Source organism: Lepus europaeus, chromosome X, assembly GCF_033115175.1.
Source record: "Lepus europaeus isolate LE1 chromosome X, mLepTim1.pri, whole genome shotgun sequence".
Classification (NCBI taxonomy): Eukaryota; Metazoa; Chordata; class Mammalia; order Lagomorpha; family Leporidae; genus Lepus; species Lepus europaeus.
The window spans coordinates 33,076,636-33,097,168 of NC_084850.1; the positions used below are offsets into that span (position 1 = coordinate 33,076,636).

General features: G+C 37.9%; 1 protein-coding gene across 2 annotated transcripts in view; it reads right to left on the reverse strand.

The window, feature by feature from the left end:
• Window positions 1–20,533, reverse strand: part of GRIA3 (glutamate ionotropic receptor AMPA type subunit 3) — a 308,553-nt gene that overhangs the window by 208,530 nt on the left and 79,490 nt on the right. For both annotated transcript variants that reach the window (XM_062182985.1, XM_062182986.1), the window contains exon 3: window positions 7,746–7,985. In XM_062182985.1, the coding sequence (XP_062038969.1) occupies window positions 7,746–7,985 (240 nt within the window). The remainder of the gene's footprint in view (window positions 1–7,745; window positions 7,986–20,533) is intronic.

A 20,533-nucleotide genomic window follows, 5' to 3' on the forward strand; every position in this document is an offset into this window, starting at 1 on the left:
GAGTTTCTACTGGGTATCCCACGTGAGTGCAGGGGCCCAAGGACTTGGGACATCTTCTACTGCTTTCTCAGGCCATAGAAGAGAGCTAGATTGGAAGTGGAGCAGCCGGGACTTGAACCGTGCCCATATGGGATGCCTGCACTGCAGGTGTTGGCTTTACCCGCTACACCACAGTGCAGGCCCCACTCTGTATCTTTTAACTAGAGAGTTGAGGCCATTTACATACAAGGTGACTATTGATAAGTAATGACTTGGCCCTGCCATTCCCCCAAAATGTTCTTATTTTTTACTTTGAATTTCCTTTGTATTTTTACTGGGAGATTTTCTACCTTCACCTTCTTTCATAGTGATGACCGCATTTCTATGTTTCTGTGAGTAGCAGATCCTTAAGCATCTTTTATAAGGCTGGACCAGTGGGGACAACTTCTCTCAATTTCTGTTTGGTATGGAAGTTCTTTATTTCACCTTCATTCATAAGTTACAGCTTTGCAGGTACAGTATTCTGGACTTGCCTAGTTTCTGTTGGTTTCCTGGGCTTCCCGTTGTGAATTTCCCATGTCTCTATATCCGGCATGTTTCTTCTCTCTCTTTTAAATATCTATTTTGCCCCGTGTGACTCGGATCATCCTGCTGCTATACCACCATCTTGGGACCCACTTTAATCACTTCTTAAAGTGAAGGAGGAGGCCGGCGCCATGGCTTAACAGGCTAATCCTCCGCCTTGCGGTGCCGGCACACCGGGTTCTAGTCCCGGTTGGGGCGCCGGATTCTATCCCGGTTGCCCCTCTTCCAGGCCAGCTCTCTGCTATGGCCCGGGAAGGCAGTGGAGGATGGCCCAAGTATTTGGGCCCTGCACCCGCATGGGAGACCAGGAGAAGCACCTGGCTCCTGGCTTCGGATCAGCGTGATGCGCTGGCCGCAGTGGCCATTGGAGGGTGAACCAACAGCAAAAAGGAAGACCTTTCTCTCTGTCTCTCTCTCTCACTATCCACTCTGTCTGTCAAAAAAAAAAAAAAAAGTGAAGGAGGAAAAAAATAACCACGATTGTCCTTTTATTTTCTTTCTTTGTCTTTTTTTTTTTTTTAAAATCAGGTACATGTTACTTTCTATAAAGGTCCTGACAGTAACATAGTAACATATCATTGTCCACTCCTTGCTGTTTTCTTCTCTAATAAGAAATAGCCTCTTACTAATGAGGGTCTGCACATTCATATCTTTCTGTGCTCTGTAAATTTTCTCTGTCTCAGAAAAATATATATGAATTCCCTTCAACTCAGAATCTGGTTTTTACCCCAGCACTCCATGGAGTTCTGTTTTTTCCCTGCCTTTACCTTTGTGACTCATCTGCCCCTTTGTCTGGATTTTTGACCTGCTGCCTATCTGGAACCCTAGTACCCATGTACCACAAGATGTTGGGTTAATTTGTGAACTCCATGCTTTATTAAGGAAATTAACAACTAGATTACATCCACAGAAAGACAACCAGGATAAGAAGGGTCTAAACTCAAGATCCTCTGAAGAATGGCTAAATGGAATGCCAAAGGCAGAGGTAATAGCTGTTTGCAAATTTTAAACATGTGTGTGGCAGTGTGATAGCCAGTGATTTTAAACATGTGTGTGGCAGTGTGATAGCCAGTGTAAAGCACATAGATTTTGGAGTTTGGTAGACCTCTGTTGAGATATGGTTTCATTACATTGTAGCTGTATGACCCTAAGAACCACCATTTAACCTTTATAGGACTCAGCTTCCTTAGTTGTAAAGATTCCAGGATGCTATTGGGATTCAATATGATATGCCATAGCTCATGGTTTTTCTCCTTGTCTTGAGGAATCTCTACCTCAGGACCTTCCATTTTTCTACTTTCTCTGCTATCTGACAACCTTTGATCTTTTCAGGAGCTGCCTGCTCTAATGAATGCAAATGTCTTTGGTGGGTGTGGGAACAGTTGAGTAAAAATGATTTTTTTTTTTCAGGCCTCTGAGATAAGTCACAGTTCCAACAGAATTGTCAGTTCCTTCAAAGCAATACCTAATTTATTTTTAATGTTTTAATTATTTGAGAGGCAGAGATAGAGAGATTTCTTCAATCTGCTTGTTCACTACCCAAACACACACAACAGCTGGAACTGTGGGCTGCGCCCATTGAAGCCAAGGAGAGTTGTCAGATGCACAAGAGAGTTTGGCTACAGTTCCCCAGTATGTCGTTGCTCTGGAGGAAATGTTAGCACCATAGAGAACTAGGTCACCTGCACCCAAAAGGTAGGTCTAGCAATGGGAAGAGGTGATCACTTCCTTAACATGGTTTTAAGATTTTCTATATAGGAAGGCATATGTGCAAAGGACCTCCTAAACTGGACTCATGATGCCTGGAACTCATCCAGGTCTCCCTGGGTGGTAGGGACCCAGCTACTTGGTCCATTACCACTGCCTCCTAGGTACACATTAGAAGGAATCTGAAATCAGTAGAGCCAGGACTTGAACCCAGGCACTTTTATATGAGGTGCTGCATCCTAACTGGCATCTTAACAACTAGGACAAATACCTATCCCTAATTATGCCCCTTTTAAGCCTCACCAGAGACCAAGCCTAAATTAGCACTAAAGAAAGCCTAATCATTGCTGTTGACTGATGGGATTATTGTTACAATGGCCCATGTTCCTGCCACAACCTTCCAGAGAGAATAGAAAGACCTGTGAGAAGGCTGTTGACTTCCAGGAAGTTACTTGGGAACTGAGTAGGGAGTTTCAAGGTTGAGAATGGAAGACAGCAGGAGTTTATTGAACACTGCTAAAAAGGTAGGGACAAGTTGCCTCAAAGGGCACCCACAGCTATTATTTCATTATCTAAACTGAGAGTCACAGCTGGGTTGGGCTCTTTCATCTCTGTGGGCTGTGCCCATTGAAGCCAAGGAGAGTTGTCAGGTGCACGAGAGAGTCTGACTGCAGTTCTCAAGTATGTCGCCATTCTGGAAGAGATGTTAACACCAGGTCTAACAATGAGAAGAGGTGATAACCTCCTTAACACGGTTTTAGGCCTTTCTACATAGGAAGGCATATGTGCAAAGGACCTCCTATACTGGACTCATGATGCCTGGGATCCCAGAGTTAGAAAGCTCTGGATTAAGGATCTATGTCCATAGGAGATCCTTGCCTGAATAGAAATTTCCTCTTCCCTGGATACAGTAACACGTCCAGTCATTAACAGCCATAGATAAATTAGCATGAATTTGTTGGTCAGCTGAGCTGTTTTACAGCTGAGAAAGATTATTAATCAGTGGGAACAAATGCAGGAGCGGACAATTTTTATGAAGGTGAGAGGCAGGTTGAGACAGAAATGGTAAGGTTTTGCTCCTGCCAGGGAGGGCAGGTGTATACATGTGTCAGAGTGAGGAGTCCTGTGAAAATAAGGAATGTGGGTGTCAATAAAGATGAGGTACAAGGGGACAGATCACATGCTTTGTCAACCTCAAAATTTTGCCAGGAACTGGTCTTTTATGAATATAGCACCAAGAGCATAATTTTCAACTTGGTATTAATGAACCAAGATGGTATTTTGGTAACTAAATAATGACCTGCACACCTTAAATCAGATCTTTCTCTGCTGACAGAAATCCCAGCCAAGGCAACAAAGCTCCAAAATCCATATAGTGTTTCATAATTCTAGGAAAAACATTACCCTCGTTGTGCTACAAATCTTTTAAATGACCTCAGATATTTAACCCATTGCTAAGCACCTCATTCATCCCTGCCCGTATGCAGAGGAGTCACATCAGTTATATATTTAGCTTATTTGAATGTTATAATAAGTGTTCCCGTCTATCTCTGTCTTCCAAGTCTTATGTAATTTGAATAATCTAAAAATATAATCTGCCACTTCAATTTCCCCCATAAATTTTATTACTGAAGCAATAAATGATCATTCCAGACAATGAGAAAATACAGAATGGATACTTTACTGAATATTTTAAAGAAATGTGTCAAATGGCTTGATTTATAAATTGGTTTCCCTCCCTCACTCTTTTCTTCCTCCCATTCTCTTCCTTTTCCATCTTTGTTTCTTTCCTCCCTATTCTCCCTCCTTCCCATGTTCTTCTTTCCTTCCTTTCATTCTTTCCCTCTTTCACTCTAGCACTGAAAAACAAACATGTTCTTATTCTGGGTGAATCAGTAATGGAGGCTGGACAACACTATGTATGTACATAGACCTATGCTATGTACTAGAGGAGGTGCAAAGTATAAACCTAGGAGCTAAACAATTGGTTATTATCACACTAGAGAGAAGGGCTTAGAAAGGTACATAGTGAAATAACAATTGAAAGTATCTATGGAAAGTGTCAAGGGAGTGATGTGGATTCAAGGTTCTGTGGGTGTTTAGAGGTAGGCAAGATCTCTGCTCTTCAAAACTGCTTTTCCTCCTGCCCAGGAACCTCACTAAATAACATCACCATCTTACCATGTCTCCTAAGCCAAAAGTGTAGTAGTCATCCATTAAGTCTTCCTCTCCTTCACATCTCACAATCTGTCCCCAAGTTCTGTTGATTTTTGTCTTCCAAGTATATTGAAATTCCACACACTTCTCTTCATCTCCAGAATAGTCTAAGCTGCCATCCTTTTTCATATGGATGACTATAATGACATTTTAATTGGTTTTCTTTCACTCTTATTTTGCACTGTATTCTTTACTGACACTTAGATCATGTGACCCCCTGCTCAGAATTCTCCAATGACTTTCTTGTTGCAGTTAGAATAAATGACTGCTGTTCATACTCTATGGCTATGATCTGACTTCCATCTGCCTCTATAGTCTCCTCTCAGGTGTTTATCTACCTTCTCATTACCCTTTGTAAGCAATATCAGTCTTGTTTTGGTTGCTTAGACATACCACAGGACCTTTTCACTTGCTATTTACGTTGCTTGAAACTCATTCTCTATATTCTTTATATGGTTAGCTCCTTCCAATCCTTTAATTCTTAGCTTAAATTCCCCTTCTCTAGGAGGATGTCTCTGAGCATACTTTTAAAATTAGACCCCATCCTATCCCATTATCTGTCTCTTTTCTTCAGATCACCTTCTTGAAATGTGTAATTATTTGTCAGTTTCCTTGATTTTTGTTTATATCTTTCATCAGCATGCAAGTTTTATAACAGAAAGGGCCATATCTATCTTGTTTATCATTGTAACATTAGAATTTATTGAATGAATGAGCCAATGAATCATTGTTAGCTAGAGTGGTCAGGGAAGGCTAACTTGGGGAGGAAGGATTTTAGATAAGTTTTTGAAAAATGGAAAGATTCTCATAATCAAGATGAAAGAGAGAATTTTCAGATAGCAGTAGAAGTGAAGTTGCTGAGGCAGGCATGATTCTGGCACATTTGGACAGCAGTGGAAAATGAGAGCAATGTGTGCTGGAAGGTTCTGATTAGGTAGCACAGGGAGAACAGGTTTGTTAGTTGGTTCAGATGTAATCATGTTGAGTCTTGTGATTGCTTTTTATTTTTTTCAATGTGGTTAATAGAAAGTCACTGAGAAATTTTGGTGTGGGATTCTGGGCAGTATTTGGAGAAGGCTTTCTGAGGAGGAAATTAAAAGTTTTTAGAAAGTGTTTCTTAGATCAGAGACAATTAGTCCTACCAACTAAATGGTTACATAAGAAAAACATATGAACTCATATTATTCAGAAATGTTTCTTTCAGCTCCAAGACAATAGAATTACCCAATTAATGAGAAAATATGTAGAGATAAGAAATAGACATGGTTTGACTTTTTTTTCCCCCTCTGAGAGCTAATAAGCAGAGATGGGTCACAGGAGATGAGGAGAAAATACATTAATGGTAGTCTCTGTTTTTGAATAGATGAGAGATTATGGTATTAGTACAGCTGATATTTAATTTAAAAAAATCAGAAAATTTACAAACTTCAGTTCTGAAGATTAAATGGCTATGCACTAGATTACATTATATTTAGTACATGAAAATAGGCTAATTCATTGGTAGTGTTTGAGCAAAGTGAAATACATTCAAATTTAGTGAAATGTGAATTAGAATAATCAAACTATTTTAGTACTTGAGTCAGACAAGGCTCTGTTTGAACAGAATACTCCTTCCTGACTCTGCCCTTTGTTCCTGCTCTTTTTCCTCTCCCTAAGCCCCCGCCTCCCACCTGTCTTGCAATCTGTGACTTACCAATCCTTCAATGCTGGCTCCTCTAGCAAGCCATTTCTGATAATTTGGCATTTCTGGAGTATGGCCTTTTCCACAAATGTTAAAGCATCTGAGTCTATAGTGTAGATTTTGATTTGATATTGTCCCTTGTTCATAAATTGTTTTATGATTACCACTTTCTGTTCTCTTCTACTGGAAACATATTATATATACATCTATCAAAGGATTGAAACACACAATTGGGACTGATAATGGCTTGTAGAATAAATTGACTAATTAACTGATAATATATAAGTTAGAGTTAGCAGCAAGATACAAAGTGTGTTGTGTCTGTCATAACATCTCAAAAAACTGCAAAATCATATAATTTTATATTAAGAACAGATACAACTTAGGTGAGGAGACGCAGGCCAAAGGAGCTTCAGTGAGTTGATCGAGGTCAAAGAGCTAGTTAGTGGCATAGCGTAGACTAGAACTCTGGTCTACTGCTTCAAGTTCATGAAATTTGGTATTTTGGAGGTAAGTATGCTAGGCAACTGTGGGCCTATGCATTTCCTGATAGCATTTGAATACAGCAAAATGAGAGGAAAGTGATCAATACTCTGAGTTCCCAAGAACAAAATGGCTTATCAGGTTAAGTTACCGAGAAGAACCTCCTCCCCAGATACCCCTCAGGAAGACAGGCTTTTCATTTGCTCCTTCTTTCCCTGAATCTGAAAACCCTGAGCCAGATAGAACAATCCCCAGTCTATAACCAGAATTAGAGGCAATTAGAGGATAAAGGAACATATCTGGAATGTCACTGTAATGGGGTCTCTTTGTTTTATTGAGGAACCCCTCAAAGATAATGGAGTTTTGGAGCAGTCTGTTTAGTCGAATTATAATTTTTATGGTTTAGATAATCAATTGATATATTTTTACAGTACATGAAGATCAGACCTAATTTTGTAGTTTGTTTAAACAGAATGTGTCCCCAATATATTATCTCAATAGTATTAAAATCGTCCATCCCCAAAGCCCAGGTTAGCCAATCTACTCATTTCCATCAGGTAATTGTTGAGGCTCTGTAATCTGAAGACCTAATGTGGTATGGTATAACAAGCCCTGGAAGCAGGAGACATTGCTACTTCTGTGGTTAAACTGCTGTGAGAAAGGCACATTTCCTTTTTGGGTTTTACTGAGCTCCTCTATGAATAAGGGATAATTATAGTTCCTGGCAGGATTAAGTTTCCAAAACTTTCCACCTTAGGTCTCTACTTTACATTAAGCTGCTTTGACTTTGTGAATTTTAGATCAGATAATGTTTTTGAGTTGGGGGGGGGTTCCTTTTTCAACAGTATTAAGTCAACCAGGAAGGAATCTCAAACTGCATTCCAGGGATGGCATATATAACTATAAAATTAGGTTTTAAAAGTACCATTGCTTTGTGTCTTAGGCTTTAATATTTGATTTATTTTGAATATCAAATACAATTTAAAAAGAGTACTTGATTTTATTTATTAGAAGGAAAGGGCACATGAGTTGAGGATCTTTAAACATCACAACCACATAAATGTCCAAGAGGAGGGCAGCTACCCCTTCTTACCTCGTTCTGTGTCATAGAGGTACACAAATTTCTCCCATTTGTAGTGACCCAGAAGACTCAGAATAGCGCCCTTCAAGGCTGGACGCATCTGGATGACAAACTGCACATCTGCGTCAGTAGGGAAGCTGGGCGTGACAAAGGACGTGTGCAGGGCCCCACAGAAGGAGGTCAGGGTGTTCATTGACATCTGGTCATAGAATCCAAAAATGGCATACACCCCTCTCGAGAACTGGGAGCAGACTGCAATGAGAAAAGGAAACAAATGTCAATAGCCCCATGGTCTTTTGCTGCAGCTTGTAAGATTGGCAATAGAATGCACAGTTAGGCTCTAAATTACATGCCTCGTAAGAAAACCAAGACCTCAGAAAATCTTGAGAAACCTTTTAAGTTCAGTAGCCCAACAGGAAAGTAAGAAAGGGAAGAATTTATCTGACACAGTTACATGTTATCTATGTTTACCATGGGCAGCAAACTAAGAGATTGTGGGAAGAGGTGAAAGTTGTAATTCCCTCTTTCTGCACCCGTCCTCACTCACCTCTGTGGCAGTTGCTGCACTGGTACTACCACCATAGCTACCCAGGGGTTTATTAGTGTAACTAAGCCCCCATCAAGGTGTAACTGGCTCGTGTCCTACTCCTTCAGTGATTTTTCTCCTAGGGGACAATAATGACTGCAGATTTGGACTACTGCTCACGTGTCTGTAAGGAAATATGTTACTTGTTCTAGGCACTATGCTTTAACCATGGTCACAGTATGATTAAGACCATTAATATATGCTACTAATTTAAAACATTTAAGATTTTGGGCAGGTAATGGGAGAGACTAGCTTTTCAGTGCCTGTGGAGTCACAGAGGGTAGGTGGCTGCCTATTCTGCCCATGTATATAATCAGCCAAGTTCTAGCTTGATCCTTTTGTGTTACTCTATTAGCTCACCTACAGAACTTTCATGTCTCCCTCATGGTTGTTGTCAGCTTTCCTTTTTTCCAAAGTGGGCTATACCACTGCCTGATCCCTCTTTTGGCCAGATGAGTTTAAAAATGTGAACCAATTTCAATATTAGCTTCAGTAGAATGTAATTAGCAAAGCAAATCAGCTACAACAACACTGTGTGGTGCATTCCCAAACCAAGTGGAAATGATCTTCAGATTATCTGCACCATTGCTCCCTTCCATTCATGCGAAGGAAACATAACAGGCATAATATGGTATGATTTAAGGGGTCCTGCATGGTCTCCCTTATCTGACAGGAAACCCTAAATACCAGTGGTAAGCTCACTTCTGCAAGTTCACGGTGTTGAAAACAGTTTATGACTTTGGGGAGGGATTAAATAGAATATTTTAAAGCTGTTATTATGGCAAGATATATTAATATGACCCATTTAGATATCAAGACAAGTAGGGAAAGCCACGGTTGTAAGTTTTGATAGGGATGGGTGAATCAAAAAACAGAATGTGTCTGAAGAGAGGGTATGAAGCTCTTCCTGAGAGGAGATAAAATGAAGGCATTGGCACACCTAAAAGAAGGGTGTCAATGAAAGTAGGAAGGAGACAAGTAATAACCAATCTCATTCATTTGTTGGCCCTGTTTTGAGAAATAGAGTCCTCAGTGTCCGTGTCATCTTGCTTTTTTTGCATCCTGTTTAAATCTAAGTAGTTCAGGCCTGTTCTCTATCAGTCACACTCAAATTATTGGCTTGAGGGTAGCATTTCAAAGGTGATTATTACTCAATTGGCCGTCTCCAAAAGGAATTCTAAGTGGCCTACACAAGCATGCACAGAAAAGGTCTTTATATTAAAAGGAAAAAGCCAACTAGAGAATGAATTTAGGATACTTCATTACAGGAGGCCAAATGGAGTACTCAGAAAAAGGATGTCTTGGAGATACTAAAGAAAGTCTCATTTTCAAATTCATCTTCTAAACAGAGAGTTTTATAGTACCAGGACAAATTTTGACCAGTACACATAATTTTCTATTAAAATATCAGTAGTAATTGTAACAGCCAGTAATAATAACAGCCAGGGATTATGCTAAATACTGTAGAAGAATTATCTGATTCAATATTTCTATCAACCTTATGAGGTATTTAAATATCTTGTTTAATAGGTAAGAATTCTGAGACAAAAGAATTTTCTAGCTAGTCAGTTGAGAAGCCAGAATTTGAATTTGAATCTAGCCTCAAAACTCATACTTCAAACAGTGTCATCAAAGGGTAATTTGTTCCGTATAAGATAGAGGTTCCAAATTTAACAAATAAAAATATAGACTGTCTAATTAAATTTCAATTTCAGATAAATAACAAATTATCTATAGTATAATTATGCTCCAAATAATATATATTAAAATTATTTATTATTTATCCAAAATTTAGATTTAACTGAGCATCCTGTATCTTATCTTGCAACCTAGATAGAAGCTGTCCTTAATAATGATCATGAGGCTGGAAAGCTGGAACAAGCACTCATGGACTTTCAACTGAAATGATTCAGAAGGTAGCCAATAACTCTCAGCCCCTTATAAACTTACAAGAAAAAAATGAGGATCTATGAACTCTATGGAAGAAAGAGCCTTGTGGGGAAATGCAACAAATTTTCAATAATGAGAATCCCAATCAAAAACAGAAAAACCTATAGCTGTGATCCATGGTGAGTTTCCAAAAGCCATTCACATCTTGGAAGGAAACAGAAAGTAAAAGTAAATATTGTCTGCTGCCAACAAGTATACTTGATCTCCAGGCCTGTACTCTCACAACCCCAGCCATAGTAGACTGAGGGATGGTGTTCCCACAACTCCAGATCCTGCCCTATGGTTTGTTGCCATGGCCCATATACTGCTTCTGGGACCAAGAAGAACACACCATATAATGCTGCTGCCACCAATTGTTATGGAAGAAAATATAGGGAAGACTATACTACAGTGTCCAACTGGAAATATAACCAGAATCAGCTACCAAATGGATACTTGATGACAGATCTTCAGGAAAAAGCCACTCATCAAAAGTGATATAAACAACTCATCTACCAGAAACACAAAGATCAATATGAGACACAGGAAGTATGAAAAGTAAGTCAGTATTACACCTCCAAAGAAGCACAACAATGCTATGGTAACAGACAAGATGTCTCCTGAAGTATTCAATGTTTGTATATAAAAGAATACAAATTAAATTAGAGAAACAATACATTATATGTACGAGAAATTCACTCAGAGATCTTGCAAAAGAACCAAGTAGAAATCTTGGAAATAAATAAGAAATAAATAAGACAAATAAAAATACAGTCGAAATTCTCAATAACAGGCTAGATAAAACAGAAGGAAGAATACCTGAACTTGGGGATGAAGCTTTTTAAATATTCCAGTCAGATAAAAAAACAAAGATTTAAAAAGAAAGAAAACAGCCTCCTGTGCCTTTGGGACACCATTAAATGAGCAAATATTCAAATTGGAGAAATTCCTGAGGGTGAGGAGTGGAATCTTAAAAAACAAATTCAATGACATAATAGCTGAAAACTTTCCAATCTGGAGAAAGATGTGGACATCCAAGTACAAAAGGCCCATAGGACTCCCACTATCATGACCAGAAAAGATCTTTGTGGCACAATATAGTCAAACTTGAAAAAGTGCAACACAGAGAGAATTCCAAATTTTTCAAGAGAAAAGTGCCAAGTTACTTTTAAGGGAATTTCCATTAGATTTACAGTAGATTTATTAACAGAAATCTTACAGTCCAGGAGTGAATGGAATAATATATTCCAAAGCATGACTGTCAACCAAGAATACCTTACTAATGTTATATTTTTTAACTATTTATTTATTTATTTGAAAGTCAGAGTTACACAGAGAGAGAAGGAGAGGCAGAGAGAAAGAGAGAGAGAGAGAGAGAGAGAGAGAGAGAGAGAGGTCGTCCATATGCTGGTTCACTCCCCAATTGGCCACAATGACTGGTGCTGTGCCTATCCGAAACCAGGAGCCAAGAGCTGCTTCCAGGTCTCCCATACTGGTGCAGGGGCCCAAAAACTTGGGCCATCTTCTACTGCTTTCTGAGGCCTTAGCAGAGAGCTGGATCAGAAGTGGAGCAGCCAGATCTCAAACCGGAACCCATATGGGATGCCGGCACTGAAGGTGGTGGCTTTACCCACTATGTCACAGCACTGGGTCCATCTTTCTTTCTTTTTTAAAAAAAGATCTATTTATTAATTTATTAATTTATTAATTTTGAAAGGCAGAATTAGAGTGAGAGCAAGAGAGAGAGAGAGAGAGAGAAAGAGAAAGGTCTTCCATCTGCTGGTTCGCTCCCCAGATGGCCACAACAGCCAGTGCTGGGCCAGGCCAAATCCAGGAGCTAGGATCCTCACCTGGGTCTCCAATGTGGGTGTCTGGGGCCCAAACACTTGTATCATCTTCCACTGCTTTTCCCAGGCCATCAACAAGGACCTGGATTAGAAGTGGAGCAGCCAGGACAAGAATTGGTGCCCATATGGGATGCTGGCATCCCAGGAAGAAGCTTCACATGCTATGCCACAATACTAGCCTCACAATGTTATCTTTAATAAATGAGGGTGAAGTAAAAGCTTTCCCAAAGATAAGCAAGAGCTGAGGGAATTCATTAGCCTCACAAAAGATGCTTATGGGAGTCCTGTATACAGTAGCAAAAGAAAGATAATAACTATCATGAAAACATGAAATCATAAAGCCCACTAGAAAAAGAACCAAGGGTATTTAAAATAGACAAAATAAATTTTAAAATATGACATGAGTTCTCTGCGCTCTCTGCTCCTCTCCTCTCTCTCTCTGGTCTCTTCGCTCTCTCGCTCTCTCTCCTTCTCTCCATCTCCTGATCTCTCTCTCTCTTGATCTCTCTTAGGCTCTCATTCTCCCTCTTTTTCCTTCCTCACCCCTTCCCTCCATCCTGCTGGGTTTTAACACGTGGCTCTCTTCTCTCTTCTCTCCTCATCATTCCTCTGCTCTCTCACTCTCTCTCTTTCTCTCCTTCTCTCTGTCTCCTGATACCTCTGTCTATCTCTCTTGATCTGTCTTACGCTCTCCTCCCTCTTTTCCTTCTTTGCCCCTTCCCTCCGGTCTGCTGAATTTTGTCCAATAAAATCTTTCTCTTAAAAAAAAGAAATATGACTAAGTTAACTTATTAATAATAACATTGAATGCAAATGGACTGAATCTCACAATCAAAAGATATAGACTGAGTGAATGGATTAAAAACAATACCTAATGAAATACTGCCTACAAGAAAATAGTTTCATCATTAAAGATATACAGAGAATGAAAGTGAAAAGATGTAAAAGATATTCCATACAAATGGAAACAACGAGCAAGCATATCTATACTTATATCAAACAAAATGGACTTCAAGACAAAAACTGTAAAAAAAAAAAGACAAAAAAAGGTCACTATATAATGATCCAGGAATCAATTCAACAAGAAGATATGAAGAATGTACATGTATATGCATCTAAAGCTGGTGCACTGATTTTATATAACAAACATTATTAGTTATGAAATGAGAGATAAGCTCCAATACAATAATAATGTAGGGGGAGAGAGGGAAATTTCAGCACCCCACTTTCATCCAGACAAAAATTCAACATAGAAACTTGAGAGTTAAGCTATACCAAAGTGCTATAGACCAAATGGACCTAAAAGACGTTTAGAGAACATTCCATCTAACAGCTGCAGCATACACATTCTTTTTATCAGTAGATAAATATTTTCTATAATAGACTCTGTATCAGGCCACAATACAAATCTCCACAAATTTGAACAAATTAAAATCATATCATGTACCTTTTCAGACTACAATGGAAAAAAAAACCTAGAAATCAACAGTAAGAGAACTTATGGCCATTATACACACACATGTGCTCCTGAAATGAGAAAAAATTCCTTGAAACTAACAAAAATGGAAACTCAACAAAACCTATGGGATACAGCAAATCAGTACTAAGAGGAAAATTTATTGCGATAGGTGCCTACATCAAAAATATATGAAGATATTAAATAAACAATGTGACAATGCATATCAAGGATCTACATAAAAAAAGAACAAACCAAACCTAAAGTTAGTGGAAGGAAAGAAATAACAAAGAAGAAGAAGAAATTAATATAATCTAAAAAATACAAAAGATTTGTGAAATGTTGATTTTTTTAGCTGGACTAAGGGTGAAGAGTCAATTTGATAAATCAAGGAATGAAAAATGACATATTACAATGGATAACAAAGAAATATAAAGAATAATCTCTGATGATTATGAACAAACAAATGTATGCCAAAAAATTGAAAAGAAATAAATACATTGTAGATACATATAAGTTACCCAAATTGAACCATGAAGTCATAGAAAAGTTGAATGAATAATGAGGTTGAATCACTTATCAAAAGTCTCCCCAAAAGAAAAGTTCAAGACTAGGTGGTTTTATTGCTGAATTATCCCAAATTTTTAAGGAAATTTTTTTATCAGCAGATAAATATTTTCTATAATAGACTCTGTATCAGGCCACAATACAAATCTCCACAAATTTAAACAGTCCTTCTCAAACTTTTATAAAGCGCAGAAGGAAAGAACCCATTGAAAATCATTCTACAAGGCTAGAATTATTTTGGTTCTAAAACCAGAGAAGGACACACACACAAAAAAATGTGGACTAATTCTCCTCATGAACATAGATGCAAACATTCTCAATAAAACACTAGCAGATCAAATCCAACAACTCCTCAAAAAATCTGCTATGATTATGTGGGATTTATTTCAGGGATGCAAGAATGGTTAAATATATGCAAATCAACAACATAAATCATCACATCAACACAATACAGTATAAAAATCATGATCATCTCAACAAAAAATTTGACATCAATTTATGATAAATACCTAAAACAACATAGTTTATAGAAGGAACATACTTCAGCACAATAAAGGCTATATATCACAAACCCATATTCAACACCATATTGAATGAGGCAAAGCAGAAAACTTAGTTCTGGAACCAAATAAAAAATGTACACTCTTTCCACTAATTCAATACAATATAGTACTGAAAGTTTTAACCAGAGCCATTGAGAAAGAAATAAAGGGCACACAATAGGAAAGGAGGAAGCCATATTTTCCCTGTTTCCAGATGACATGATTCTATAGAGAGAAAAGACTACACCAAGAGACTATTAGAATTGGTAAACAAATTTAGTGAGGTTGCAGTATACAAAATCAACACAAAGTCAGTAGCATTTTTATGCATCAATAATGAATTCACTGAGAAATTAATTGCAAGAGCAGTACCATTCAAAATAGCTATAGGAAAAATACCTTGGAAGAAACTTAACCAAAATAAAAGACCTCTACGATGAAAATTATGATACACTGATGGGTAAAATTGAAGAAGACACAAAGATGGAAAGACTTCTCATGCTCTCAAATTAAAATAATTAATATTATTAAGATATCCATATTAACCAAATCATTTTACAGATTCAACACAATCCCCAGCAAAATAGCAATGATATTATTCATAGAACTAGAAAAAACAATCCTAAAATTCATATGGAAGTACAATAGTATCTAAACAGCCAAAGCAATCTTGAACAAAAAGAACAAAGCTAAAAAGGCATCACAAGACCAGATTTTGAGACATACTACAATTATTGTTACCAAACCAAATGGTACTGGCATACAGACAATGTGATGGAACAAAACAGAGACCCCAGAGATTAATCCACACTTCTACAGACAATTGATCTTTGTTAAAGTTTCCAGAAACATATGCCAGAAAAAAGACAATTTCTTCAATAAATGGTGCTAGGAAAACTGGATATTCATATGTAGAAGATTGAACTTTGATGCCCCCACCTCTCACCCTATACAAAAATCAATTCAAAATGGAAGAAAGATCCCAGTGAAAGTCCTGAAACTTCAAAACTACAAGAAGAAAACATAGGGCAAAAGCAACAAAAACAAAAATAGATAAAATGGATTATATCGAACTAAGAAGCATCTCCACAGCCTGGAAACGATCAGCAGAGTGGAGAGACAACTGACAAAATGGGAGAAAATATTTGGAAACTATACATGTAACAGAATTTTTGTCTAGCATATATAAGAAATTTAAAACACTCAATAATTTAAAAAATCCAGTTAAGAAGTGGGCGAAGTATTTGAATAGACTTCTCAGAAGAAGTACAAGTGGCCATGAAAACAACTATCTTAAATACAAATACACAAAAGAAATGCTTAATATCACTAGCCATCAGGGAAATGCAAATCAAAAGCAAGATGAGGTGTCATCTTACTTCACTTAGAATGGCTATTTTCAAAAATACAAAAAAAATAAAAAATGCTGGTGAGGATGGGAAGAAAAGGGAACCTTCACATGTTGTTGGTGGCATTGTAAAGTAGTACAGCCATTACAGTGAACAGTATGTAGATACTACAAAAACTAAAAACAGACCTACCATATAGCCCAGCTATGCCACTTCTGTATATATATCTGAGGGAAATGAAATCATCACGCAAGAGATACCTGTACTCCCGTGTTCATTGTAGCATCATTCATAATAGTCTAAAGTTGGAATAACATAGGTGTCCACTGAAGGATGAATAGGTAAAGACAATTTGGTATGTATACACAATGGAATATAACCCAGCCATAAAAATGAAATCTTGACATTTTCAGCAACATGGATGGAACTGAAGATCATTACGTTAAGTGAAATCAGCCTGGCACAGAAACAAAGATACTGTATGTTCTCTCTCATATGTGGAAATTAACAGAAATAGATAATCTGAAATTAGAATGGTTACTAGAGACTAGGACTTAGAATATGAACTTACAATGATTATTAGAGGATGAGTAGGATGGGAGGAGGGAGATTAGAGGGAGGTTGGACAACAGGTACCAAAACACAATCATATAGAAGTAACAAGTTCTGTGGTGCCATTGCATAGTGCAGTGACTATAGTTTACAATAGTGTATTGTATATTGTCCAAAGAACTGCAAAGTAGGAATTCGAAGGTACCAAAGAAAAAGAAAAGATAAGGAAATGTAAAGGCTAATTACTCAGTTTGATTGGTTTATGTGTTGAGATAGTGCACTGTATCCCATAAAAATGTACAAATATTGCACGTTAATTAAAAGTTTTAAAAATATTTTAAGAAATAAACAAGAATGTTAATAGTTGTGAGATTCTGTTTATAAAAAAGTCCTCTAGTCCTCTATTGGTCTTCTAATCATTGTTTTTGAACCTCCAGTGTATAGAATTAATAAATCCTTACTAGTTAATACATAGAATTTTAATATTTTATTGCATTCATTTATCTATTAATTTAGGCTATAGGGAACACCCACAAACCTATACCCAACCAAACAACATTGCTTATAACTTGTTTTTCTATCTCTTTGTCAGGTAACTGCTATCTTTTGTATTTATTATTATCTTGGTCTTTTTTTATTAAACAATTTTTTTTATTTGACAGGGAGAGTTATGGACAGTGAGAGAGAGAGATAGAGAGAAAGGTCTTCCTTCCGCTGGTTCACTCCTAAAACGGCCGCCACGGCTGGCACTGTGCGGATCTGAAGCCAGGATCCAGGTGCTTCTTCCTGGTCTCCCATGCGGGTATAGGGCCCCAAGCATTTGGGCCATCCTCCACTACCCTCCTGGGCCACAGCAGAGAGCTGGACTGGAAGAGGAGCAACTGAGACTAGAACGCGGCACCCATATGGGATGCTGGTACTGCAGGTGGAGGATTAACCAAGTGAGCCATGGTGCCGGCCCCTATTGCCTTGGTCTTTTAAAAATACACAAACACATGCACAAATGATACATTGTGGGTTTTTATATTCCTTTATTTATATAAGGTGAACAAGTTTCATGTATTTCATGTATACAGTTTTAAGGGCACAATGATACTTCCTACTCTACCCTCCTCCCTCACACTCCCACCTTCCTTCCTCCTTCCTTTCTTATTTTTATTTTAATTTTTACCATGGCATATAACCCTCCACTAAATAAAGAATTCAGCCAGTAGTAAGTAGAAAAACCAATGCTCTTCAAGAGTATAGACAAAGGCTATAAACAATAACCAAATCTCAAAAAGTCAATTTTGCTTTTTATGTACTCTGTATATTAGTTATCACAGATCAGGGAAATATGATATGTATCTTTTGGGTACTGGCATATTTCACTAATAATGGTCTTTAATTGAATCCATTTTGCTGAGAAAGAAAAGATTTTATACTTTTTATAGCTGAGTAGTATTCCATAGTATACATATACCACATTTTCTTTAGCCAGTCATCAGTTTATGGACATATGGGTTGATTCCATATTTTAGCTATTATGAGTTGAGTTGCTATAAACATGGTGGTACAGATAGCTCTTTTTGTATTCTGATTTCATTTCCTTTTTTTTCAAATTTTATTTAATAAATATAAATTTCCAAAGTACAACTTTTAGATTATAGTGGCTTTTCCCCCCACAACCTCCCTCCCACCTGCAACCATCCCATCTCCCACTCCCTCTCCCATCCCATTCTTCATCAAGACTCATTTTCAATTATCTTTATATACAGAAGATCAACTTAGTATATACTAAGTAAAGATTTCAACAGACTGCACCCACACAGACACACAAAGTATAGAGTACTGTTTGAGTAGTAGTTTTACTGTTAATTCGCATAGTACAACACATTAAGGACAGAGATCCTACATGGGGAGTAGGTGCACAGTGACTCCTGTTGTTGATTTAACAATTGACACTCTTATTTTTGACATCAATAATCACCCGAGTCTCTTGTCATGAGCTGCCAAGTCTATGGAAGCCTCATGATTTCGCCAACTCTGATCTTATTTAGACAAGGCCGTAGTCAAAGTAGAAGTTCTCGCCTCCCTTTTCAGAGAAAGGTACCTCCTTCCTCGATGGCCCGTTCTTTCCACTGGGATCTCACTCACAGAGATATTTCATTTAGGTCATTTTTTGTGCCACAGTGTCTTGGTTTTCCATGCCTGCGAAACTCTCATGCGCTTTTTAGCCAGATCCGAATGCCTTAAGGGCTGATTCTGGGCCAGAGTGCTGTTTAGGACATATGAGTCTGCAATGTATCCTGCTTCCCATGTTGGATAATTCTATCAGTTTTTATTAGCAGACACTAGTCTTGTTTATGTGATCCCTTTGACATTTAATCCTATCATTATGATCAATTATGAACTGAAACTGATCACTTTGGCTAGTGAGATGGCATTGGTACATGCCACCTTGATGAGATTGAATTGGAATCCCCTGGCACGTTTCTAGCTCTGCCATTAAGGGTACATCCGAGTGAGCATGTGCCAAACTGTACATCTCTTCCATCTCTTATTCTCACTCTTATATTTAACAGGGATCAATTTTCAGTTAATTTAGATGCCTAAGAATAATTGTGTGTTAATTAAAGAGTTCAACCAATGGTATTAAGTAGAACAAAATAATACTAAAAGGAATAAAATAGTAAGTTGTTCCTCGACAGTCAGGACAAGGGCTGATCAGGTCATTGTTTCTCATAGTGTCCATTTCACTTCTACAGGTTTCCTTTTAGCTGTTCTTTGTAAATTCCCAGGAGAGGAATGGCTGGGTCATATGGTAGATCTATTTTCAGGTTTCTGAGAAATCTCCATACTGTCTTCCATAATTGTTGTAACAGTTTACATTCCCACAAATAGTGGCTTTTGATTTTTTTTAAAGTTTTATAACAAGGGAATCACATGGTATTGTGGAATCCAGACTTGGGCAAAACTTTATGAATAGTTTCCAGGAAGATTTGCCTAGTGAGATCTTTAAGTCTGTGTATATGATAAGCAGAATGAGACAAAAGAAGACCTTATAAGAATTGTGGGGAGGAAATGTGAGAGAACCCACTGAAAATTTAAAAAAAAAATCCAAACTAAGCATGCAGTTTTGGTTGTGATTCAGGCAAGGAATTCAGGAATATTAAAGATTAGTTACAATCCTCAGGGAATAATATGCTACCTTTGTCCCAAAGGTAGACACATGGTGGTGGACACGGAAAGGAAGTCTTTGGAGAGACTAAATAAGCAGATAAAACAGTAAGTAAACATATAAAACAGAGGTATGGCTGTCCTGCAAATACTGATTTTATTCCATCCACTCCAACATATGGGTGTACAAGTAATGTAAATGAAAGGCCCGGAGAGCAGTAGACCAATGGGGAAGATAACTGCCATATGAGGATGGGGTTGATAACATCTGAAAGAAATTGGGGAGTAAGTGATCCGTGCATGTGCTCTCAAGAGGATCCTTGCCCAATTTTGGCTGCAGAAAGTAGAGTTGAATGGAACACTGAACTGAGCCATAGGGCAGTGTTCATGTTTTCAGATGCTTAGAATTTTTGAGTTAGATGGAACATCAAGAGTTTTTATTAGGTGGCAGTTCAGGCATGTTTCTTAGTTGTGGAATCCTTTTTCTCCAAATAAAATCTTATGTGGAAAATTCCAGTATATAAAAAATATCAAGTGGTTCTCTTCTGATTTAACAGAATCCCACTCGTCTGATGCCTGCCTGTCTTAAAGAAATTGTGACACAAAAAATGAAGGGTCTTATACAAGGTCACACAATTAATTATGAACCAGTGTCTTAGAAATGCTTCATCAGCATCTCCTTTCCATTGCTACTCCAGAGATATCTAAGGCAGCAAGGGTCAGGATTTGCCTGGCATGAAAGTGACTTACCCTCCAAATCTAGCTCTCAGTCAAGGTAGGATAGATGGATCCACCAGGGGTTTCCCATGACTC